The sequence below is a fragment of the Barbus barbus genome (assembly GCF_936440315.1).
Source record: "Barbus barbus genome assembly, chromosome: 43".
NCBI lineage: Eukaryota > Metazoa > Chordata > Actinopteri > Cypriniformes > Cyprinidae > Barbus > Barbus barbus.
The window spans coordinates 22,055,324-22,082,023 of NC_136721.1; the positions used below are offsets into that span (position 1 = coordinate 22,055,324).

Here is a 26,700-nt window from a genome sequence, read left to right on the forward strand (position 1 = left end):
AGGAGACTTGAACTAAGTTCTCAGTAATGCTTCATTCACGTATCAGCTCAGATGTTTCTGCTAAAATAAAAACAGACCTAAATGAAAGAGCAGTAGACATACAGTAAGAGTACAGAGTTGTAAAATGAATGTGGAGAGCAGCTCAGAACATTTGATCTTAGTAGAAATGGGTGAAAAATATTGAATTCTCTGACTTTTTATTACAGACGTTTGGTCAAATCACACAGTTTGAGATGTTGAGATCTCCTCTGAAATACTGGGCTCATCTGAAACATCTGAGAAGCAGCAGATGTAAGCAGAAGTGTCCAGTTGTTCTCCATTTCATCAAGTAGAAAAAGTCCATTTGAAGAAGTCTCGTTTAAATTTTGTCTTCATCATTGGGAAACGGCAGACAATGTGTTTAAGAAATCTGATTAGAGTGAATTAGAGAGAGGTGAGTTTAGATTCTGATTTTGACTTAATTTCTCTTATAATCAATGCCTTAAATTTGCACCAATCTTTATAAATAGCTCTTTAGTTTGCTCTTAAAAATAAAGGTTCCAAAAAAGGGTTTTTTTTGCAGTTATGTCAGAAGAACCGGCTTCCTTTCAGTGAACAGTTCCATTTTTCTTAGGGTGAAAAACTGTTTCCACTATAAAGAAACTGAAATGGAAAGGTTCCATTGATGTTAAAGGTTCTTAATGGAACCATGGATGCCAATAAATGTTTGTTTATTTTTATGTGCTTTTGAAAACCATCATGTGTTGGTGCTTTAGTGAACAGAGGAGCCAAAACATTGATCTTAAGAACCTATAATGTGACAAGAACTTTTTTTAATCTCCAAAGAACCACACAGAAAATCTGGAACTGGCCCAAATAGTTCTTGATCGGAAAGTTCTTTTAAACTGAGATGCTGCTAAGAACCTTTAGTTTTTAAAAGCGCCGCTGGAAGTAATTAACGCCGTGCCCTTGTTAACCATCCATCAGACGTTTGTGACACATGGCAGCTCATGCCCATTACTTTTTTGGCTGTTACGTTAGAAAGTCCAGCGTCTACTCGCATACTTGGGTTAGTATATTTGTGACACATGTTTAGTCTGTGAGTAGCTAAATCAGACAAAGTCTTCTTCTCTCAGCAATGTCCTCAAAGAGCAAATGATTCATAAAATAAGTAAATAATGCTTGTTTTAATTCTAAAATGATAGCTTTTCTTAAATTAATACTACAAGTTTGGTACAAACATGTGGCATAATGTTAATTGCCACAAAAATAATTTTGAAAAAAAAAAAAAATTGAGGTTACAACAAGACAGGTACAATGGAAGTTAACGGGGCCAATTTCAATTTCTGGAGTATTTACAGTAAGATTTTCATTTTATAAAATGAGTTCTGTTAAAATGTGTATTGTTTTAGCTGTAAAGGTGTTTAAGGGATCATTTTACAGTTTTTAAACTTTTTCTACAACGCAAATTCTAATATATTTCAAGCCAAAAAAGCATTTCACTGCACATCAGATGTATGGTCATGTTTGACAAATAAAATGTCAAACATGTTGTTTTTTTTCATGCCAAAGTTGTAAAATTGGACTTTACACACAAAATAATGTCAATGCCTATGGTTTACATCTTGTGGCTGTAATACTAATAATGCTGTAATGTGGGAAGTCGTGGCCTAATGGTTAGCGAGTCGGACTCGTAATCGAAAGGTTGCGGGTTCGAGTCCCCGGCCGGCAGGGATTGTAGGTGGGGGGAGTGAATGTACAGCGCTCTCTCCACCCTCAATACCACGACTGAGGTGCCCTTGAGCAAGGCACCGAACCCCCAACTGCTCCCCGGGCGCTGCAGCATGGCTGCCCACTGCTCCGGGTGTGTGTTCACAGTGTGTGTGTGTGTGTGTGTGTGTGTGTGTGTGTGTGTGTGTGTGTGCATTTGTTCACTACTCACTGCTGTGTGTGTGCACTTGGATGGGTTAAACGCAGAGCACCAATTTCGAGTATGGGTCACCATACTTGACAATACGTCACGACTTTTTACTTTACTCAAACAGTGAGTATTTTAACGTTTACAGATTGGCTCCATTCACTTCCATTAAAAGTGCCATAATTTTATTTTCCTAAACAAAAGAAGGAACAAGTGGACATTTTGTGGTGATCAACAAATTTTGAGCCAGTATCGTGTCTTGGGTAAACTTTGTTGAGAAAAATAAACGCGTATTTGTTGTGTGTCTTACCGAGCTTCTGCATGCACGCACGTAGCCGCTCCTCGAGACTAACCACGCGGGAGTGCAGGTCGTCGTAGTCGTAGGCTCCCATCTCCTGCTGGAGGAGGCTGAGGCTGGACGTCAAGTTCTGCACCTCCTCCTTAAACTGCTGAACCAGCCGCGCGTCCGCTTTGTACTCCTCCAGCACAGGGATCAGCGGACGCAGCTCTGCCATTTTTGCCTTTATGGCCTGTAAGTATGTAACGTGAAAACATTGGAAAGTCTTGCCTACTGTACGTTCGGAAACCTGTTTTCCCTTGCTGCCTCTGCTAATTTGAACAATCTAGGTGTTGAACACTGTTGTGTATAGTGTGTTTGTTCATCTGGACACTCTTAAAATAAAAATTTCAAAGGGTTTTACAGCCATTGGAGTTCTTATAGAAAACCATATCTGCCTCAAAGTATGTGGACATCTAAACATCACACTAGTGTGCTTCAATTTCAAAAGCATTGGCCTTTACGACGAGTTGAGACCCATTCACACCAAAGATAAAGCTATAATGATAAAGATATCGTTCTCGATTTAAAAGAATGGCAGAGTCCACACCACTTTTATAATAATAACAGCACAACTGAACAATGCCGTTGGAATCACTTACAGAACGATTTTTCCAGCTGATGGACGATAAAAATATTGACAGCCAATCAGAATTCACCTGACTTTAAAGAGTGCAAGCAGACAACAGAACTGCAGTGTGCTTGTAATAAACAAAGTTATCGTGCGTCTGTGTGGAGGCTAATCATTATAGTCATCATTGTTTATGGTGTGAATGAGTATTTGTTTCGCATCATTGTTTTGCTTCTATAACAGTTTTTACTCTTCTGGGAAAGTTTTTCTAGACGTTGAAACAAGGCTGCAGAGATCTGCTCCTGAGCATCAGTGAGGTCAGGAATCGATGTTGGATGATTGAAAAAGGTTGCAAAGGTCTTCTATGTTCAGGTCTGGGTTTTTCCCCACCAGACACCTGGATAAACCATTTTTTTATGAAATTCGCTAGTGCAAAAAGTTCCGTACTACTTTAAATGCTGGTTTACCCTTGTGAAAAAGAAGTGTGCTTCTTGTATAGAATTGAATTAATTGTATTGAATGTGCACTTAAAATCAATCATTGTTTATGGTCGTACTTTGAAGAAATGCACTTATTTCAATGTGTTGACTAACGTGCATGTAAAGTACTTGATTATGTTTTTAACTATAGTGCGTTATTCAATGTTACATTTAGAGTTAATATTTTTTGTAAATGTACTAAATCGCAATTTCATCATTACAAAGGACCAATAAACAATGACATGATTTTAATAGTACACTTTAAAACCATATTTCAGACCATATTTTAAAATTGTATATAACAATGAACTTGAGTCCTAAAATCACTCTAATTGCATTTAATATAAATGTAAACTAATACAGTTTCATTTAAATGTAAATAACATGCAATTACTGCAAGTGTCCGAAAATATTACATTCAATTCACACTTGAGTATATTCTTAAGTAAATTATGTACTTAAGTAAATGTGTACTTATTTTTCACAAGGTAAAGAGAATAGTCTTGATTTTATACATTTTTAAGTGATGTTGTAGAGGAAAATTGTTTAACTTTAACGTGTCCACATACTTTTGGCCATGTAGTGTATGTACTGATGCTTAAAAAACCCACTTTTGTAACAAATGATGCTAATATCAAATATAATACAGAAATAAATTTGCATATAGCACCTCAGGAACCCTGAGAAATGGATTTTAATAAGAGGATTCTTTGCTGAAGTGCTTTAATAAACCAATAAAAACATTTATTTTTAGCGGTTTATGTTTGTGTGTGTGTGTGTGTGTGTGCTTGTAGAGCCAGTGAGAGACCAGAGGCCAAGTTGCAGTAAAACTACTCATATCCGTATAAAAATGATATATCTACAAACATTTATCGGCGAAATCAAGCGCTCTGAACACGGTAAACAATTGGGAAAAGACTTTATTTGTTGTCGTTTAGAATGCAACAGCAGAAAGGGACACATGCTGAAATTACAACTCACATACAACAATGTGATGTTAAGATTAAATTCTTTACTTCAAAAACGCATATTACTTCAAAAACCAAAGACTCATAGTGACAAATAATAAGAGTAATAATAATAAAAATAAAAACTTAAGCAATACTAGCAAAGATGAGAATAATAATGGTAGTAATAGTAATAATAATAGCAATATAGCAATGAAACTAAGTAAAACGTAACAATTCTTTAGAGTAGCATGCAGGAGGAGATCTGATTGGTGGTTGGATAAGGGAGGGGGAGAAGTGTTTCTTACAGCTAATGTCGAATAGAATATGAGAATCGTGACTTAAACAGCGTGACTGACGCCCACTTCAGCCAATCGTGGGTTAGACCTGCCTCTTCTGGCCTCTGGCTCTCCTATCATGTCTTTATAGTTAGCCCTGCAAGCAAGAAACAACACACTCAGCACAGGGAGCTAACTCACTAACCTAGCTAACACATTCACTTGCTCTCACAGTCACACATCTCATGCACTCGCACACTCACGCTTGTGTTACAAAGTGCAAACAAAATTACAGTCCATGCATGTGTCAGGTAGTATAGTGTGTGTCACGGGATGCTTTGATTGCTACATTATAGAAAAACAAAATGTGCAGATCCTTTATTTATTATTAATATTTTTATATTTTAGTTAATTTATTCTTTTTTTTTTTTAATTATCATTTTTATTTTAATAATTCATATTTAATTTAGCATTTTTTTGTTTGCAAATGTAAAAATACAAAAATGCAAATATTGCATTTGACCAAAAGCGCACTAATTGTTTGGATCGAATCGGACAGTTCTGCACATTTCGCAAAAATCACACAAGCATTTATAGGTGTGCATGCAATCTGCAGTGTTTGTGTATGAAAGTGTGGAACGATGTGTGCAATCGTGTGAAATATGTGCACTGTTTGCATTTAATTGTGTGTTTACCTTGTATTGCTTGGCGATGTTTTGTTTGTGGTTCTCCTCCACCTGTCTGAATTTGGTCTCCAGGCCACGGAGTTGATCTTCCATCTTCACAACATACTGCAGGTCCCTCTGGGTCCGCTGGTCCAATACTTGGATTGATTGCGTCATATTTTGCACCTAAAAACACACACACACACAAGTACCATAAATAAAGTGGTTTTGTAAGTAAACACATTTCATATAATTCTTCTTATATATATACATACACACACACAGAATATTGACTTTATTTTTTTATTTAGAATTTTATGGCAGATTTTTTCTTTAATTTGTTATATATTATAAAGTTTATACATTGAAATTAAATATTAAAATACATATCTAACTATATTAAATATTAAAATAAATATATAACTATATTGACTCTAAACATCAATGTATAACGAATCTAGTGACCTTCAGCAAACTAGCGAGTTCTGCAGCTATTCCACGTCTGCTAATGATCTGATGTGTCCGAGGAGTTGCTTTATTGTCTTTTTGAGGAAAGGGTGTTTGCCTTTGTGCCAGCCGTGTTCCAGAGGAACTCATTAACTCTTGAGTGTTTGTATGCGAATAATATTGTTGTTAGGCTCATGCCTCTAGGTCACGTTGATCTCTGGAGGAAAGCTCTGGTTGTCATTGATTCTGTGTCTGTGTCAACTTTAGGTAGGTAACATGATGCGCAAGGGCAAACCAATAGAGCATTATGGGTCGGGAGGTCACCTTCTCCAGTAGCTGGCGGAGTTGTTTGGTGCGGGCATCTCTTGAGCACATGGTCTGCTGAGGTGCGACGACCGTACACACACACCTGCCCTCGCTGTCCTGAGCCGAGCTGTACACCTGCCAGGACTCCTCTGGGTTAGCGGGTAAAACCTGACAATGAGAAATATTACAACATCTAAAGTTTATAGTTTCATTTATAATCCCAGACTTTTTGGCATTACAAACACATGACACAAGATTACGCAAAATCCCATCTGCTCGTGCCACGCCAGACCATGCCCACTTCCCCACCTTCCAATCAAAACACAGCGGCTTTACATCAGTCTCATTCACACGCACAGTTTTGCAGTCTATTTGACTGACAGCGGTTAGAGAGAGGTGATCTATCCTGCTCAGCTGTGTCATTTTTGAACTCCTGTAGAGTTACAGATCCAATCACGGTCTGTCTGGAGTTGGTGAGAGTGAGGGACAGATGGAGGATTGATGAACATCCGCTGATGCAGGTCTGGAAAATCTCCACACCAGTGGAATATTATAACACTACAGATTCTGTCTGCTTTGCAGTCTTTTCATGTTATGTTGCATTTTTAATCTGGCCTGTGGTAAAAACCCATAGAATTTTGTTAATATTCAAAGTGATATTAATATTAAAATTGTGCATAAAAATAAAAAAAGACTGAGCCATGAAAGAGCTACACAACCGCGTTACATCCACAGAGTTTGTGGTGATGAAGCCTGTTTGTTCCATCCGTTATTCTATATTTTAACATAAGAATGTGCACAAAACACGTTCTTGCGTTCGAAAGGGACTCGAGACGTGTTAAAACGCTATTTTATGTCTTTATGTCTTAGACCTCTTTGCTTCTTTCAGTGGGCTTTTCCATGCTCATTATAGTAAAATCACGAAACAAAATCTCCTGATATCTATTGACTTATTGCCGCAATTTTAGTTTATTAAAATAAACAAGTTGTGTTCGAGTTAATTAGAACGCGAATTGTAATATTAATGAGCTGAGCGTTCGAAATTCCATGACATCACAATCAGCAAGTCCGTGAACGCCACTTTTTGAAACCGAGAAAGCGCAAGGAGGCGCGCACACGTTCCTGCATGGGAAACATTTAAAGAATGAATGGAACATAATGCAAAAGAATGAACATTTGTATACAAAAAGCGCTTTATAAATGTGGAAAAACGGGAATTGCGACGCGCTGCTATAGTGGAAAATATTTTTACATGTTAAAGGCTTAATATTTGAACTTTTCGTTTGAATTTTCAGGGGAAATAACCCGAGACTTACTCCTATACTCCGGTCGGGATAGCCGCCCTGCGCCGCGGTCAGTTTGGTGGTGTTGAGCCCCACTAGTGATGGCAGTGTCTGGGACATCCAGTTGGTGATCATTGCCATGGTGCTGAGCACCACACCGATCTTCAGCAAAGGCACCGACATCTCTGCGCAATGACCCAAACTCTCATTCTACACAAGCCACCGGGGAACCGTAACGGCGAGCATCGCTGCCCGTGAGCGCCTCGTGCATCACCATCATCCGCATCATCTCCTCTGACGGTCCCGGTTTTGGTCTCACAGTGCTCATCTTGATGTATGCCAGTGATTGAATGGACTCCGGTGTTGTTAAAGTGATCAAAACTGAGCGGTTGTGACCCTCGTCTCCGCGCGCTGCTCCCGTCTGGTGTCTTTTCTGTTATCCGTGCCTCTTTTGTGTGCGTTCACGCCCTTATTGGTCCGCCTTCCCCACGCAAGTGAATTACTCGGGATGGATTACAACTGCACACACCGACTGCTCTCCGTGGATGAGAAAGGAGGCGGCGCCACGCGTTCCTATAAGGGAACGCGTGAACGCGTCAATCGCTCCTCTGCTCACGAGATGCGCCACCGGGGATTTGCACTTGGCAACGGATCGCGTTAATGGCCCGATATTGTCCTAGCCACGCGCCCGGGACGGTTGTAAACCGAGCATCCCAATGTCACGCCCCGGTCCGGGTCAATGCGAGTGAAACGATCACATTTCTCCCGCGGGCCCATTATTACTGTTGCTCTATTGTAGGCTAATAATTTTAAAATGTCAACACTGTGCAAATGATAAAAAACACTTTGAGGGGCGTCAAATTGTCGGTCAGTAATTTTTGCGGCAAACAAAAGCTTTTTTTTGTGATTAAAAGGGAAAAAAAACGCAAGCAGCTACTTGATGTTTTCTGACTTGTAATGTTATTTTGACAAGCACCCTGTCGTAAGTCACTTTTATCAGTGCTTTTTTTTTTTTTAGAAACAGTACCATTAAAGGACTCGCGAGGTGTGTCAAGATGATATATTACTCATATAAGCGCCTGTGAAATAAATGGAAACATAAGTGGCATATTTGTTTGCAATCTCTTTATTGCAACCTTAAACATATGTCAATATCTGACATGCACATGTGTAGATGGATTATATATATATATATATATAAGAGGGTCTCGGAAAGGACCCGCCCTGCATGCTTCCTACACATTCAGTGCCGTAAGTGCATTTATTAGAATGACTCGAGCGCCCCCGTGTTGTGATCGGCGGTACTGTGATGCAATTACACCCGAACACTGTCTGGCAGCATGACAATGAGTAGTGCAGTCTAATGCATCACTTGTTTAACACCTATTATTCACAGACCTAGACATGTCAGTGAGTAGTCGTGACAGAGTAAGAGGTGCAAAACAGGTTATAGTTAGATATGCATGAATCGTGATACCATAAATATACTGGGGAAAACCAGGACTATGTGTCACATTTCCTAGCCCAGTGAATATTTCTCAGGGTATGTTTATTATTGTTGTTTTTTAAGACAATTTTTGTTGAAGTTCAGGCTACATAAAAGGCTTTAATATTTAAACCCAGGGAAAAATAGATACAGTTCATTTTGTACGTTTAACTTTGTCCCCTGCACTTGGGCATTTTGTCACACTACATGGGGTAAATTGTCACAATGGGAACCTGCTTTTTGAAACTGATTTGAGAATATTTTATACAGTAGTTTGAAATATGAAATAAGTTTAGCTGAATAGGGAAATCAAGTTTAAAAGAAAAACTAGAATGTACAATATGTGACAGTATTGAAAAGCTGAAAAAAGAAGAAGAGAAAAAAGAGAAGCTGAATTTAAAGAACAGAACCCTATAAATGAACCAGATTATAAATCCAAAATAAACTGCTATTTTTTTTTTTATATGAATATGTCAGGTATGGCACTTTACGTAGATTGACCTTTGAGTCAGAGAGAAACAGGCTGAGAGACATTCAGGCATCCAGTTGTGTCTCTGTCAGCATATCCAACCTCACTTTAATAAATCATCACACAGAAAACATCTAAAACACTGAATCTAGGGCAGATATTCTTTCCGGGCCTGTCACTGTCTATTACATACACATGCACACACACTTTTTGGTTTGCTTGTGAATCCACAATGATCCGATCTTTCTGTACTGGCCTTAAAGTACTGGTTCTGCCATCATTTACTCATCCTCATGTCCTTAGATACCTGTATGATTTCCTATATGGTTTCCCGTAGAACACAAAAATAGTTATTTATAGCAGAATATTCAAGGTGTCCTTTTCCTTACAATGTAAGTGAATGGTGACCACAGCTGTCGGTCAAGTTTGAAATGTTAAGACTGAAATTTCAGGCTGTTCCTCTCACAAAGCTATGGTGTGACTTGAAATTTAATGCACAACTTGAAGTAGCCTAACTACCTTTTTAAAGGAATAGTTCACCCAAAATAAGTATTTGCTGAAAATTTACCCTCAAGCCAAGATGTAGATAAGTTTGTTTCTTCGTTAGCACAGATATTGAGATCTTTAGCATGACATCACTTGCTCACTGGAGTGGTGTGGATTATTGTGATGTTTTTATCAGCTGTTTGGACTCTCATTCTGACGGCACCCATTCACTGCAGAGGATCCGCTGGTGAAGCTACATTTCTCCTAATTTATTGAAGAAACAAACTCATTTACATTGTGGATTGCCTGGGGGTGAGTACCTTTTCGGCAAATTCCCATTTGTGATATATTCCTTTAATGTGTTTTCCCTCATTTTTACAGTTCAACTTTCATTGTATGGAAGTGAACAGCTCAGTCATTCTGCTAAACGTCTCCTTTGGTGCTCCATGGAAAAAAATCAGAGGTTGGACCAACATGAGGGTGAGTAAATGATGAATTTTCATTTTTAGGTAAACTGTCCCTTTAAATATCTTCTGAACATGTCATCCCTATAGGTAACATGGTTACCATCCTGCGCTATGGTTGCGTTTTCATGTGAGAGGAGATGGACAGAGACATAAAAGAGAGATGGAGTGAATGAATGATAGAGCCATAGAAATAGAAGGTCACTTCAGCACAAATCACTCTGGGCTTGAATTTGTTTGGCCTTGAGATCCCTCAGCGTGTGTGCCAATGAACTATACAACTTGAATCACATTGGCTTGTTTTTATTTCAGAGGTTAATGAGTAACATATCAGCACACATGGTCGGACTGCGTTTTGCATAAAAATAGTGCAGCACAGACTTTTAGAATGCTCTCAATGTTGGGCTGACCTCGTGTCACGGCCTCGGACTTGTAAGCGGCAAAAAGACACTTATCTACAAATTAGTGCCCCTGGGAGGTTGTTTTTCTTTGTTGATGGAACATTTGGTCTCGTTAGTTCTCTCTAAACTCTCTGAACTTGACCGTGTTAATTAAATACTTCTTTCAAACCTAGATTTATTTCTGGCTTTTGATAAAAGCTGACAATTTTTTTAATTAAAAAGCTGTGCTAAATAATACTTTTCAATAAAGCAGTTTTTGGCTAATGAATCAAACCATCAAACTTAATGCCAAATGTCTATGCTGATTAATTTATGCAACACCAGGAACTTAACTGAGTTTATTAGCTTTTTCTCTATACGCATTAACACTAGAATAAAAATGAAATTGTGATGTCATGGAGTTTTATATGACTTGTTTCATGGAATTAAGACAACAAATTGAAAATTAAGCTTGGATTGTCGTAAATTAAGCTGCAAACTGATCAACTAATCAACATTCAACCTCAACCAATGAGGATAAAGCTAAATCCTTAAAGGGATTGTTAAACATTGACATCATGTACTCACCCTCATGTTGTTATTTTTTGTCATTTTTGAAGCTTGATAGCATTTAGTTTCATTAGAAATGAGCAGCATGAACATTCTGCTAAACATCTACTTTTGTGTTCAACAGAAGAAAATGGGGTTGGAGCGACATGAAGGTAAATACATTTTTTATTTATTTATTTTTTTTTTTCATCAATGAACAGCTTCTTTAATCTATGGAAGTCTGTTTCCGCCACTGAATAAAAAATGTGATTTGTGAATTTTTATCTCTCAATTCTGACTTATTTTCTCAGAACTGTGTTTATCTTGCTATTTTGACTCTAAAACACACAATTTTGAGCTATAAAGTCATAATTATTAAACAAACTTGCAATTGTAAGAAAATATATTTTTATTCTCATTATTGGGATTTATAACTCAGTTTATATTTCGCAATTCTAACTTTTTTTCTCGCAACTGCAAGTTTATATCCTGCAATTCTGACTTTATAACTCAAACTTCCTAGTTTATATTCCACAATTCTGAGTTTATAACTCGCAATTGCAAGTTTACATCCTGCAATTCTTACTATATAACTCGCAATTGTGTTTATATCTCACAATTCTGATAAAAAAGTCAGAATTGCATGTTTATATCATGCAATTTAAAAAAAAAAAGAAAAAAAAGTCCGAATTGTGAGATATAAACTTGCAATTATGGAGTTAGAAAAAAATGATTATATTCTTACAATTGTGAGTTTATAACTTGAAATTGCATGTTATAGAGTCAGAATTGCGACATAATAAACTCACAATGTTTTTTTTTTTTTTTTTTTTTTTTCTGGTACTCACACTCATGTTATTTTTTTGTCATTTTTGAAGCTTGACAGCATCCGTTGACATTCAGTTTCTGATTTTGTGTCCAATAAATGACATGAGGGGTGAGTACATCTTTTTTTTTTTGTGGGTGAAGAGCTTCTTTACTTCTGTACAAACACATGGATTAGTTTTACAAAAGCGCTGATCTGTTTGGTCAGGTGCATATTGCTATTCATTCTAAAACAAGATATGCAGTAAACGTCTGATATGAATGTTTTATAGCTGCGTTCTCTAAGGCAACAGCGATCAATTTTACTTTCATCAACGTGAGAGCAGCAAAATTGTAATCTCGAGCTGGGATTCCCTTTAACACTGTTCTTTCTGCTTTTTATCATCTTTTAATAATTCATGTGTAGGCTGTGTGATTTCTGCAGCCCCCAGCAAAACGATAATGTCCTGGAGATCAGGAGCACTGGATGACGATTGTTTCAGAATGTACCAGTAGAAACCATCTGAGCTGTTGGACAGAAGGAGACTGTGGCAGCAGTAACTCATCTGTAATGGTCTACTGTAAAGCCATCGGCTTGAGGCTGAGTGTAAAAAAAACAGTCTAACACGATATGAGTGATTTATCAATCGGTCTGTGCTGGAGACCTCCCAATGGTTCTGCAGTGTGGAGAGGAAGAGGAGGAAGAAGTAAAGTCCATGTTTTTAGAAGTTTTCTTCTGCAGAACTTCAAATGGTCTGCCTCGTGGTGCCCGTGGTACTGCAGAGGTGTTTGGAACGGAGCCCTGCTGTTTGAACACTTACTCTCCCCTACCCCTGCGCCTCCTCCTCTGCCTCCCCAAGCAGCCTGTTCTTCCTGCTGTTTTCAGTGGTAGTTTACAGAATATCCGTCGGCAGCTGAAATACTACTGCTTCAAAACATAGCGATTTATTTTGTGATTTAGGAACATTTTGTTTTATATCTTGGTAAAGGAGAGCGATGTCTGTTTGTGTGTGAACAGATGGTAGATTTTTACATTTTCTTGAAGAAAATGAGTGGTGCTTGACTGTGCATATTTCACAGACGAGTTTCAAGGGTGTTTTGGGTGGTTGCCAGGGTGGTATAATGGTACTAAAGTGTACTTTAGTACCAAGCCAGTTGCTATGCAGTTGCTAGGGTGTTCTGAGTATTTGCCAGGGCCTTTGCTATGATTCTAAAGCGTACTTAGTGATGTTAGGGTGTTTTGTTGGTATTTGGTTGCTAGGGTGTTGCTATGCTACTAAAGTGTGCTTTAGCACTATGTCAGTTGCTATACAATTGTTAGTGTGTTCTGAGCTCTTGGCAGGAACATTGCTATGATCCTAAAGTGCACTTAGTGATTGTTAATGCATTGATAGGATTTTTGTTCTGAGAGGTTGTCAGGGTGTTGTTGTGCTACTAAAGTGTGTTTAGTGATTTTATGTTGCTTTGCAGTTGCCAGGGTGTTTTGATAATTTGTTTGTGTGTTGCAGTTGGGTTTCTATGGTGTTTTGGGTGGTTCTCAGGGCATTTCTATGCTATTAAAGTGTACTTTAGCACTATGTCAGTTGCTATGCAATTGCTAGGGTGTTCTGAGTATTTGCCAAGACCGTTGCTATGATTCTAAAGCGTGCTTAGTGATGTTAGGGTGTTTTGTTGGTTGTTGGTATTTGGTAGCTAGGGCGTTCTGGGTGGTTGGCAGGGTGTTGCTATGCTACTAAAGTGTGTTTAGTGATTTTATGTTGCTTTGCATTTGCTCGGGTGGTTTGAAAATGTGTTTGTGTGTTGCAGTTTGGTTGATATGGTGTTCTGGGTGGTTGCCAGGTTGTTGCTATGCTACTAAAGTGATTTTATGTTGCTTTGCAGTTGCAAGGTGTTTTGAATAGTTGTTTGTGTGTTGCAGTTGGATTGCTAGAGTGTTTTGGGTGGTTGCCAGGGAGTTGCTATGCTATTCAAGTGTACTTTTGTACTAAGTAGGTTGCTGTACTGTTGCTAAGATGTTCTAAGTGGTTGCCAGGGCTGTTGATATGATTCTAAAGCGTACTTTGTGATGTTTGTGTTGCACGGGTGTTTTGAATAGTTGTTTGTATTTTGGTATTTGTTTACTAGGGTGTTCATGGTTGTTGCCAGGGCATTGCTATGCTGCTGAAATGTTTTTAGTGATTATGTGTTGCTTTGCAGTTGCTAGGCTGTTTTGAATAGATGTTTGTGTGTTGCAATTTGATTGCCAGGGAGTTTTGGACAGTTCCCAGAGTGTTGCTATGCTCCTAAGGTATATTTAGTGAATAATAGTGTTGCTAGGGTGGTCTGAATGGTTGTAATTTGTTAGTATTTGGTTGCTAAGTGTACTTTAGTTATTGTTAATGTTTTGCTATGCAGTTTCTAGGGTGTTCTTGAATGGTTGTTAGTATATTGTGTTTTAGCTGCTTTGCTGTTTACTGATGTATTAGATGTATTGATGATATGGTTTCTAATATTTTCTCACTCGCTAAGGTTTCTGTAAGGTTTTTTAGTGGCCAAGATTAAAACAGCCTGACCTATAGTCTCTATAATATCCTGGTCACTGGTTATCATATTTCTCACTGTTAAAGAGTAACAACACACCTTTTTGAATCATTCACCGTCCTTAACACAGAAGGGACAGTCAATGTGTCTCTGCATCCTCCTGCTGTCTGTCTCTTTCTTTACAAAACAGTAAACACACACACTTGCCCTTTCACAGTTCAGAAGCTACAGAATTATATGATGGACAACACAAATATAAAGATTGAGCGCATGCTGATGGTAGATCTGTCTTGCTATCGATTGGAGATTTTAAAAAATGTGTGTGCATGTGATTTATGGGTTGTTAGAGAGAAACAATGAGTGTCACTGCTGGTGAAATGCCATCATATAAACACCAGCTTGTGTATCCCTTTAAACGCACACATACACACTTTCCTTTTATCTCCCGTTTATACTCAAAACCAGACACAATCGATTAAAGGCAGAGCCATTACTAATATGATAATTCTTCTCATCCACAGGCTAGATTATTCTCTTCTGTGAGAGCGTAGTGATGACCTTTATCTCCATGAAGGTGATAAGACCATAGAAGACACGTATCTGTACTGTGATAATCAAGAACTAATCTCATTCATTCTATAGCTGGGGGAGAAAGAGACATTATCCTCTCGCTCTCTTTCTCTCTCTCACTCTTTCTCTTGTTAATGGAAGTTTGAATGGATTCTACATTTGGACTTGGGCTACATACTGAAATACGATTAGGGCATTAACACAAATTGAAAAGACAGCATAAGCACCACTGGGAACAGAAGCACCAACTGAAACTAAACACGCACGTGCCCTGTCAGAATTATTAGATAAGTGTTAAATACAGCTTTATATAATGTATAATTTATTTTAATCAAGATTCTTTTCAATTAATTCCAATTAAACTATTTTTTAAAAAATATTGTTTTTACTTTTTTTAAATTATAATTTTATATATATATATATATATATATATATATATATATATATATATATATATATATATATATAATGCAAATATATAAATATTACTAAAAGTTAATCATTCACTTCTGTCATTGTGGCTTCATGGCACAAGAGCATTTTCAGTACAGAAGAATTCATGATGATCCCTGGCTGTCAAGTTTAGTTGTGATTTTGTGTAGTTTAGAGACTGTGAAATCATTTGACGATTGTAGTTTGCTTTCCTGTGTTAACTTTTTCCATTGAAAACAGGACATATGGGTGGGACATATCTGACATACAAATAAAGAGCTACCCATTTATTAGAAATGAGGACAATTCTTTGGTCTTATGTCTCCTAGGACTTTAAGTGGTGCATGATGCTCCTGGCTAGGAAGATCTGATGCTCATCTCTATCCTGCATATATCTGAAAGTTCCAGTCAAACAAACTCAAATCAGCGCTGTGCTTTGCATGATCACACAGTGAGGGGTCATCTTGTGTAATCTGACCAACTCAATGCTTTAATACAGTAGTTTTAGATCTATTAGGCCCTCTAGAAAAACTGCTGGGTGGACCAATTTGAATTCAATCGATGGTTGGCGCATAACTTGGACAGGGAAAATATTTTGTTCCAGCTTGCATTCTGACCTAAATTATGTTACTGGTTTTCAAATTAGCTCAGTTTAGACCTCATTCTGTCAAACTGTTTCAGGTTGGGAACTAGTTGATAATGAGTGGGTGAAATGATGGAGGTGTTTAGCAAATCTGTAGTATGAGATCTTTCAGTTGTTCTGTGGGTGGTGTTATGGGCTTTTTTTCTGAGTGGTGTTCAGTGAGGGATGTTTAGTAGATGTTCAGTGAGTGGTGTTTCCATTAAGGAGATGTTTTGTGGGTTGAGTTTAGTGGGTGTACTTCTTGAGCTTTTGAGTTTTGGTTCAGTCGCTGTGGGCTTTAAGCAGTGCTTTGTGTGTGTTTAGGGGTGTTCTATTTACATTTTAGGAGATGTTTTGTGGGTGGTGTTCAGTAAGTCGTGTTTTATGAACCATGGTCCATGTATTTGTTGGTGTTTAGGTTAATGAGTGTTATTATTTTGAAGGTGGTGTTATGTGTGTTTTGTACACTCTTTAAAATAAAGGTTTTTAATTGGTTTTTTTCTTCTCAACTTGAAGAGAAAAAACACTTGATCCACTCTTAAAAATAAAGATTCCAAAAGCGTGTTTTTGCTGTGATGCCATAGAAGAACAATTTTTGGTTCCCCAAAGAACTTTTCAGTGATCAGTTCTTAAAATAACAATTTTTTATTATTATTATTATTAGCGTGAGGAGCGTTTTAAAAATCTAAAGAAACTTTTTCCACTGTTATGATCCCTTTGTGGAATGTAAAGGTTCCATGGATGTTTAAGATTCTTTATGGAACCATCAATGCCAATAAAGTTCCTTTATTTAGTTCTTATCTTTCACTCTTAAAAAAATGTTCCAAATGGGTTTTCTTTTTGTCGTGATGCCATAGAAGAACCAATTGTGGTTCCCCCAAGAGCCTTTCTGTAATCATTTCTTAAAATAACCTTTTTTTTCTTGGTGTGAAGGACATTTTTAATGATCTGCGGGGGAAAGGCAACGTCGGTCCTGGAGTGCCAATGTCCTGTAAAGTTTAGCTCCAACCCTGAAAATAAACTCAATTGCCTGTAGCCCTAATAATTCTGAAGACCTTGATTAGCTTGTTCAGGTGTGTTTGATTAGGTTTGGAGCTAAACTCGGCAGGAGAGCAGCACTCCAGGACTGACCCTGATCTAAAGAAACTTTTTTTTTTTTAGCAATGGAAATGTTCCATGGAAGTAAAAGGTTCTTCATGGAATCATCAATGCCAATAAAGAACCTTTATTTTTAAGAAGAACCATTTTGATTCCCCTAAGGATCTTTCAGTGAACAGTTCCGTTGTCAGAACCATTTTCTTAGAATTGATCCATGAAGGTTCTTCAAGGAACCATAGATGCCAATAACCTATAAGCCAGATCCTTTATTTTTAAGAGTGTTCTTTGGAAGATACTGAAGTCACATCATACATATTCAAGATAAGTGCTTTGGTTCATGATCCATTAAAGCACTACTACACAACTGGTTTTCTAAAGAGCTAGAGGATAAAAAGCTCTTTGAGGAGCTCAAGTAGACTCTCCTTTGACATTAATCCATAAAACTCTTAGGTTTCTAAACATAACCTTTATTTTTTAAGAGTTTTGAATCCAGTAATAAAGCATGTAGGCCATGCTTAGAACAGAAAATGGGCCCTGTGAGTCATCTCAACTCCTCCTAAACACACACAAACTGAAAGCCAACTCAATTTCCACAGCGCAATTATCAAACAATGACAATTTCCTGAGTTTGAAACTAGATCACTGCATTTGTGAGAGACGAGCATATGACTTTGTCCCGACATGCATATGCTCACAACTGTGCTCCTATGGTACGTCATGTGTATTTAACATTGACAGTAGCCCAGAATCCCAGAATGCTGTTTTTGTCCTTGTGTATTTATGGGACAGTTATGATTTTTTGATATGAAATGATTATATATGACATGTCTTTAATCTAATACTTGTATGCATTTGATGTGTTTGTGTATGTTGCGAGGTCTTCTCAAACCTGGCTAAAGCTGAGGAAAATGCCAAATTGTCACCGATTCAATGGGCCGTAAATCTCCGAGATGAGAAGATGAACAGAGCCACGCGGCGGTAATTGATGGGTTTGGCAGAGTCAGTTTGAGATTTACTTGCGCGCACATGCCGAGTAAGCATGCTGCCCCGCTGCGAGCCTAATGCAACATTTACACAGGCTGTACGGTTCACATGCTCATCCTTTCTGATCAATATGAAAATACATGCTACAGTGAGATGCTGGTTAAAGTAATAACTGAAGCGTGAAGAGCTCTGTTTGCATATGTAGGAGCCAAGAACACTGCGCACTGGGGAATGTTAGTAAGAGCGGCCAAATGCTCTTCAATTCTCTAGTGCAAAGCTCTAGTTTCTTTTTGTAACACTTTACCATATTAATGTCCGTTTTACCAGGGATGTACACCTTTGGGGGAGATGCCATATTTAATATGACATGTATGAAAGTAAGGGACACTTACAGGTTGTATTTTTTTGGCATATTTAATTGTAACAGCCCCTTTTTTGTTTTTTTTGGTGTGTCTCATTTCAGTGTTGCATTGCTGAACAATTAAAATAAAGACAGAGGTACAGTTTGACCCATTAAACACTATACATCTACAACATATTTTCATTCATGCACAATTAAATATGGCATATGTCCCAAGGTATATATGACAGGTGGTAACTTGTCGGCCCCAATTTGAGAAATTTCTATATTCGTTCCCTCTCTTTTTGCGAAATAATCATAATCAGGCCCTATTATGTGCACTTTTTCGAATTATTCCTACTCTCTTTCATGTAATTAGTAGTGCTAATAATAGCAATGTGCAATTACATCTCTACAAAATGTGAAGTGCATTAATATTTCTTAGCACCTCTCATGTTCTGTTTGGGGTCTCCCAAGGCCTTCAATAGCTCAGAAACGTACTTATATCAGCTTGATACTCATTGACTCGCACTAGTTATATATGTGAGCTTGTTATAACACACTTAAAACATAATTTAGGTCTCAGAAACATGAGTAAATGCAATTAAAAGCAACATAAAATACAGTTCTGCTAGATTTGTTTTGTGTTTTTCTGCAAATGTATACTTTCAATGCTCAAAATGACCCCAAACAGAAGCATCTGGTCACATTTCTGAAAAGTGTATGTCATCTTTAGAATAATATCTGCTGGATGGGGGTTGATTCCATTAGAAGAACATATAAAAAGCTTAGGTTACACTTTATTTTAAGGTGTCCTTGTTACAGTGTAATCATACATATAATTACTGAGTGATATTAATTAATACATGTATTTAGGATTAGGGTTTGGTTTAGGGTTAGTTGCATGTAATTATGCATCATTTGTTGTTATTATAATAGCAAGTGCATGTAACCTGTAACAAGGACACCTTAAAATAAAGTGTTACCAAAGTTTATTTTCACTATTGTTATTTCTACACTTACAGAAGTGGAGTCATTGGGACCTCAAACAAAGACTGCCAAATCAGACTAAACAATTGATGAGGGTTGAATACACAGTAATTTAAATGTTTGCTTTAATGCATGAGGTGTAAATACGTAAATAACGCGCTTTTCCTGCAACTTGGTCGAGCTTTGATTGTTTCTCCTGTTTGCTGTGAGCTATCATTGAGTATAAACGTGGACTCTTCATATCTCTGGGCTTGTAATCCCATTCGTTAATCTCTTCTGCCCATTAATTCGGCTAATTCACCGCAGTCGGATCTGTGTTAGATGTGTGTGTGTGTGTGTGTGTGTGTGTGAGAGAGAGAGAGTATGTGTGGGAGGTAAAGATGGCGATAGACCTACTTGCGTGAGTTCCGTGCCCATCAGCACCAGCACGATGAGACTCATGAGCTTGTTCACGCGCTGCATCTCGCGCCTCCGCTCGCTCGGTCTCGCTCTCGCATGCAGATCCGGTCCGGTGCCTCGTTAAGACCCGTTGTTCGGTGCTCTCTCCTCGCTCCTCTGTCCCCGGTTCTCGCTGCTCTCTCTTTCTCTCTCTCTCTCTCTTCTCAGCAACGGAATGACAGAGAAACAGCACTCGGTCTCGCGCAGCCGTCTCTGGGCATCTCGCGCGCGGAGCGTCTTCTCTCTGCCTCCCTGCGACTCCCGTTCCCGTTAGATGAGCGGCTCCGGAGGTCTGGCGTCACGCAGGGAGGTCTGGTTAGCTCCAAACTTTGTGTGTATCTCGTTGTGCGAGGCAGATAGATTGGGGAGCTGTCCTAGGTGCTGAAACCGGATGTGACATACGGCGCGCGTGGGAAATTCAACGGGGATGAGCGAGAGGAGGAAGAGCGGGACTGACCTAATTGGTCGAACCTTGCGCGGCGTCAAAACAGTCTTGATATACTTGTTAAGGACATTTTATCTGCAAAAGTCATTTGAAACGAAGAATAGACTACAAGGTATTTCAAACGAAATTAGATGGTAATTCTTGTATGTATCACATTTTCCGCAAAAAAGAATCAGTCTTTTGATACATTATCTGAAAGCTGAACAAATAAGCTTCCCTTTGCATGGTTTGTCAGGAGATGACAATATTTGGCCGAGATGCAACTATTTGAAAATCTGGAATCTGAGGATGCAAATTTTTTTTTAAAAAGTTGTCCAAATGAAGTTCTTAGCAATGCATATTACTAATCAAAAAATAAGTTTTGATATATTTTACGGTAGGAAATTTACAAAAATATTTTCATGGAACATTATCTTTACTTAATATCATGATGATTTTTGGCATAAAAGAAAAATCGGTCATTTTGACCCATACCATGTAGGCTATATTTGGCTATTGCTACAAATATACCCGTGCTACTTATGACTTGTTTTGTGGTCCAGGGTCACAAATACCCAGCAGCATAGCTGTTTTCTACATTGATGATAATAATAAATGTTTCTTGAGTAGCAAATCAACATATTAGAATGATTTCTGAAAATTCAGATTTGAATCAAAGGAATAAATTAATTAATTAAAATATATTACAATACAAAACTTTTTTTATTGTATTTTTAAACAAAAAAATGCAGCCACGGTGAGCCTAAGATATGTCTTTAAAAACTTTTTAAAAAATCATACCAACCTACACCTGACAGCAAACAAGACTTGGGAGTTTTATGGTTTTTGTTGTTTTAAATTGTAATAATATTGCACAATATTCAGTTTTACTGTATTTTCAGCCTAGGTGAGCATGGCATAAGTACTTTATAATGACCTCTAAAATTTTGGGAGATTATTAAGTGTGATTTAAGTCTCACTTACAGTAAATTATATTTTGACTTAATTGCTTTAGGTAACAAAATATAACACCAAGTGGCATTTATCTTGAAGAAAGTGAGCACACAACACTTTTCAAGCAAAACTTTTAACACAAAGAAGTTTAGGGTGTAAGATATACCGTTCCTCTAAAAACTAAAGTTACAAGTCATTGAGCAAAAATGAAGAAAATTAAGGTCATTCCTGAGAAAAGATGCTGCGGCATTTGTCAAGATGCCACTTGAATTGATGTTTTATCATCTTTGCAATAACATTCAGACATTTGAAGTATCCAAATATATTTTGGGGCCACTCTATGTGTGTGTGTGTGGAGAAAGTTTGTGGTCAGTTTGCAAGATTTATATATTTCAATAGCAGCATTATTCTAGTTCTATGCATTATTGATTGGTGTGTGGAAGCTATTACGGCAAATTGATATGCCTTTATTTCACGGCAGAAACGACGAGTAATGTGTTCAGCCCGTATAAGACATTTAGACTAACAACCATGTAGATAATATAGTAAGGTGTTTAAAAATATAATTAAATATGAACATAATTCATATCAGCAGCACAGGGTTTAATATAATTATGAGAAGGCCACATTTTAGGATTCAGTAGAAGCATTAATGATTCAGTTTGGTTTAGAAATTTGTGTTAATGCTTATTAATAAAATAATCATAGCAGGTGCTTTTCTAACATCTCTGTCTTATTAAATAAACTCACATCTTTGTGACCAACAAAGGTTTGCAGAAGGTAAAACATGTATTGTTGTGTTTGTGGCATGACAAAACACATTTACATGTAAATCGATGTAGTGCATCTTATTTTGCATATGCAATTTTGCTTTTGCTATTAATCTTCAGTGGATAATTTCTCTAGCTGCATTACAACATTATTGGTTCTGTTTGCAAAGGAAGTTTTGATTCCTACTTTGTAATACAAAATGTTTTCAATTAGACAAGCCTGGTTATCTGTTTTGTTTGTCTGAGCCGGTTTGCCACAATTTTGGGTGACGTTACCATTCAAACATTTGGCAGCATATTTATTCAATTAATTAAAAATATTTATAACAGGTTCTGTTGCTGAGCAACACACCAGCTTGCCGGTCTATTGATATTGGTTGTGTAATGAGAACATTAACATTTCCTTGATACACAATGTAGCCATAAATTTGAGGATTCAGAAAGCTACATTGAACGTCACATGGGAAATAACGGTCTTGTTAACTGTAGAACTCTTGGTGCTACTGCATGCTCTCCTGTGGTGTATCTTGAAGTCATATCATATATATATATATATATATATATATAAATAGACTGTCCAGAAGTAATAAGTACTGATTATTACTTTACAGAAGGAATATACAGTTCTGTTCATGGATCTCTAGTTTGCATGCTACAAAGTGCCTCTTTTAAAGATTTTATGCTGAACACATCAATATGATGATTAGTTCTTCCACAGAAATGTTTTATAATATCCCTCTAGTATCTTTTAAAAAGATTTTGCTTCTTAGCGGACTGATAAGAACCCACTGACCTTGCATCAGATGAGCCTTTCCAGACTGAGACTAGGAGCCAAGAAAATCACTGTCCTTATTGCATTATAAACTCTGGTAATATATATCCAGTGCAGTTTATAGACCTTTCACATGAATTATCAGTGATTCAGTGTGAAGGTTTAAAGAGTTAGTTCACCTAAAAACGATTTGCTGAAAATGTCCTCATCCTCAGGACATCCAAAATCTAGAGTTTGTTCCTTCATCAGATTTGGAGAAATTTAGCAATACATCATTTGCTCACCAGTGGATCCTCTGCAGTGAATGGGTGCCATCAGAATGAGAGTCCAAACAGCTGATAAAAACGTCACAATAATCCACAAATCCACACCGCTCCAATCCATCAGTTAATGTCTTGTAAAATGTGATTGTAAGAAACAAATTTGTCAGTAAGCCGTCACTTCTGGCCAAAATATGAGTCCATAATTACAAACATGCACCTTTTCACTTCTTTTCACAAGATGTCAGTTGATGGACTGGAGTGGTGTGGATTACTTGTGGATTATTGTCATGTTTTTATCAGCTGTTTGGACTCTTATTCTGACGGCACCCATTCGTTGCAGAGGATGCTGGAATGATTCATTTCTGCAAATCTGTTCCGATGAAGACACAAACTGCATCTTGGATGGCCTGAGGGTGAGTAAATGTTCAGCAAATTTTCATTTCTGGATGAACTATTCCTTTAATCACTTTTATATTTGCACGGAGGTGCACAGAGATCTGGTTTCTGCTTTTAAAGGCCAGCTGAAATTTGTCAGCAGTTCATGGAGTGTGAATGCAATGTCACAGAAAGATTGGGGTTGACTAGACATCATTACCTTATTCATTAAAACGCCCTTGTGCAGTTTTATTCACGCCTTTTAACATTTAGACCAGTTATAATGCTGGAAAGCATGACTTTGGAGCACTTTTTATCGTATAAATGGGAGTGTTAACCAGGATGCTTTCACTATTTTATTCGTTTTCACCCCTGATGTCTCACCGTGTTACAGAAAATCTGTAATGATCTCTTTCTGTGGCTGTGAAAGATTTACTAAAACTGATTTTTCCCTGCAGAAATGTCAATATGAACCTGAACCTCAGATCCTCCTGTGTCGCTGCAGTTTATTCTGTCTTGGCAGAAAACTAGACACGGGGAACAGAGCTTGTCTGGGTGCTTTTATATTTATTCGACTCTCTGCGTGTATGTGGCGATCTCCTCGCTGGGAATGTTTCTCATGGGAACACAACCTAATTGGTTTCATCTCAGCCGGCTGTTTTATGAACATTAGCGCTCGTAAAATATCTTAATGTGTGTGTTTTTGCACGCCATGTTTGGAGCATTGATCAAGCTGAGAAACTGCATATAGCATTCTTTAATGGAGTGAAATAAAGGCAGCACAAATGTGTGCTCTATTTTCGCTCACATCTATGTGTTTATGTGTCCATGTGTGTCAGTGAATGCTTTATATAACGTCATTAAGTTGTGTGTGTGTGTGTGTGCATGCATGTGTGTTGCATGCTCTGTTTCACATATTGTTTATGGGCTTTCTGCTCCTCTCTCTCATTCTTATTCAGACTCACTGTGATTTGCTCGGACTGTAGCTGCCAGACATTATGTAACTTGGGTGTTTTGATGCCATCCTGAATCAGTCACACAGATAAAGACAAACATAGCCACCCACAAACTCTGTCACTCTGCTGCTTCTCAAGGAGGTCTGAACATTAATTTTCTGCTTTAACCAGAGGCAAAAAGAGAGAAAATCTGCTTCACAATCTTGAGCTTACATGATATTTGCTGTTTTTATAGGCAAGCTTGTCTAATTGTGCATGATTTTTTTATAGGATGTCTCTGCATTAGAGTTCACAAGTTTAGCCACCGTAGTCTTTACTGTTTATTATGAGCTTCCTTGCACAAAAATGTGTACTTTTGGGCCCCAAAGTAAGTTTTCACCTAATGCCTGAAATATGATCTGCTTCTAGTCTATATATTTTAAATGTATATAAATCTTTATATTTCTGATATTTGTGCTACCATTTAAAAGTTTGTGGTTGGGCAGTTTTTTTTATGTTTTCGAAATTCTCTTCTGCTCACCAAGGCTGCATTTATTCAAACAAAAATACAGTAAAAAGAGTAATATTGTGAAATATTAATTCAATTGAAAATAATAGTTTTCTATGTGAATATGTTTAAAAAAGTAATTTATTCCAGTGATGCAAAGCTGAATTTTCAGCATCAGCACGCTACTCTTCAGTGTCATATGATCCTTCAGAAATGGTTGGGATCAGTAGGATTTTTTTTTTGTTTTCTTTTTTTAGGATTCTTTGATTGATAGAAAGTTTAAAAGAATAGCATTTATTTGAAATAAAACTATTTTGTAACATTACAATTGTTTTTACTGTTACTTTATAATTAGATTAATGCATCCATGCTATAAAAGTATGAATTTCTACATATATATACATTTCTATATATATATAAAACTGGTTTAAAATACAAAATTATATCATTTGAGAGGGTCTGAGAGTCTGAGGCATTGAGGGAAAGGCAGAGGTATTCATCTAGAGATCAGGGATGATGCAAGACCCAATATGCATTTAGAAATGTTCCAAATCCGTACTGACTTCCTTCTTCTGTGGAACACGAAAGAGGGTATTTTAAAGAATGCTTCTGCTGCTTTTGTCTATGCAGAGAAAGTCAGTGGGGTCCAAACCAATACTGGACTCCACTGACTTTCATTTTATGGATGAACAAAACTGATTTCAACATATCTCTTTTTTATTGTGTGTGTTCCACAGAGGAATGGAAGTCATACAGGTTTGGAATGACATGAGGGGTGAGTAAATGATGACAGAAACAGAATCTATCACTTTAAATAATTACATTTGGTCCCTCTCCATTCTGATGGGGTTACATCAGTGCTAGTGATTAAAGGAATTTTTTTATTTTTTTATTTTTGAGATGCATTACGAATTCAGCGGTGTCTATCAGGGGCTTAATTTACTTCCTCAGATTTAAAAATATATCTAATTATGGTTTGACAGACATCATGAGATGGGGTGACCTAGTTAGTGTTAACATCTGCATTTTAAACGAGCCGCAACAGGGAAAAAAATCGGTTTCAGAAGAACTGGACAGAATGAGGAACAGAAGAATCATTGTGTAAGAGAAGAAAATGTTCCCTCGCTCGTGAAAGAGAATGAAAAAAGTGAATAATTGCATCGTGTGCGCTGTGTTTTGAGTCCTGACCATTTAGAGAGGATCAGTGCCTATTAAAACTAATCTCAGCGCTCATCTCACTTACACACACACACACACACACACACACTCATCCCAGAGCTTATCACTCACAATAAACAGATCAATACGGAGATCAATATACAAACATCCACACACAAGTGAACAAACACTCCCACACACAGGGCAAAGTCTGTATAACAAACAAAACCCAGGTCTGATTACATCCAGAAGACTGTTCAGATACTAGCACCAGAGTTCAGACCAGGCTGGCTGGTTCTGGCATCACTGGTGTTGAGGAAAAACTAGATAAAAGCTGCAATGCTATTAACTGTGTTTTTCAGTAGCATGACTGTGAATGAGCTGTTTTCATAATAGTTATTCCAGTAGCAAATATTTTATAATGTTTTAATCTATAGCAATAAAACATTAAACAACTATTATTAATTATTAAATTATTAACTATTATATTAACTATAAATTATAATTTTTAAATATTATTTTATCTTGAATAATTAAATGCATTCTAAAATATCATCTCATTTTAAGCACACTGCTAATTAGCAATTATTAAGATAATTATTTTTCTTTAAAAAAAATCAAATGCCTTTTCCTAAAATAACATTTGTAGTACACTGCGTTTATCAATAATTATCAATTATGAACAAATTAAATTGATAA

The 26,700-nt window shown here is 37.3% G+C and overlaps 1 protein-coding gene across 3 annotated transcripts in view; it reads right to left on the reverse strand.

The window, feature by feature from the left end:
• Positions 1–20,242, reverse strand: part of LOC306862068 (noelin-like) — a 31,170-nt gene extending 10,928 nt beyond the window's left edge. The window contains exons 1-4 of one of the 3 annotated variants that reach the window (XM_079404670.1): positions 7,244–7,706; positions 5,946–6,095; positions 5,205–5,360; positions 2,208–2,427 (exon numbers count right to left, since the gene is read on the reverse strand). In XM_079404670.1, the coding sequence (XP_079260796.1) occupies positions 2,208–2,427; positions 5,205–5,360; positions 5,946–6,095; positions 7,244–7,393 (676 nt within the window). In that variant the 5' untranslated portion in view covers positions 7,394–7,706. Of the gene's footprint in view, positions 1–2,207; positions 2,428–4,186; positions 4,667–5,204; positions 5,361–5,945; positions 6,096–7,243; positions 7,707–19,800 lie in introns of those variants that run through there. The other 2 variants (XM_079404671.1, XM_079404672.1) reach the window with 2 other exon arrangements.
• Positions 20,243–26,700: the final 6,458 nt, after the last annotated feature.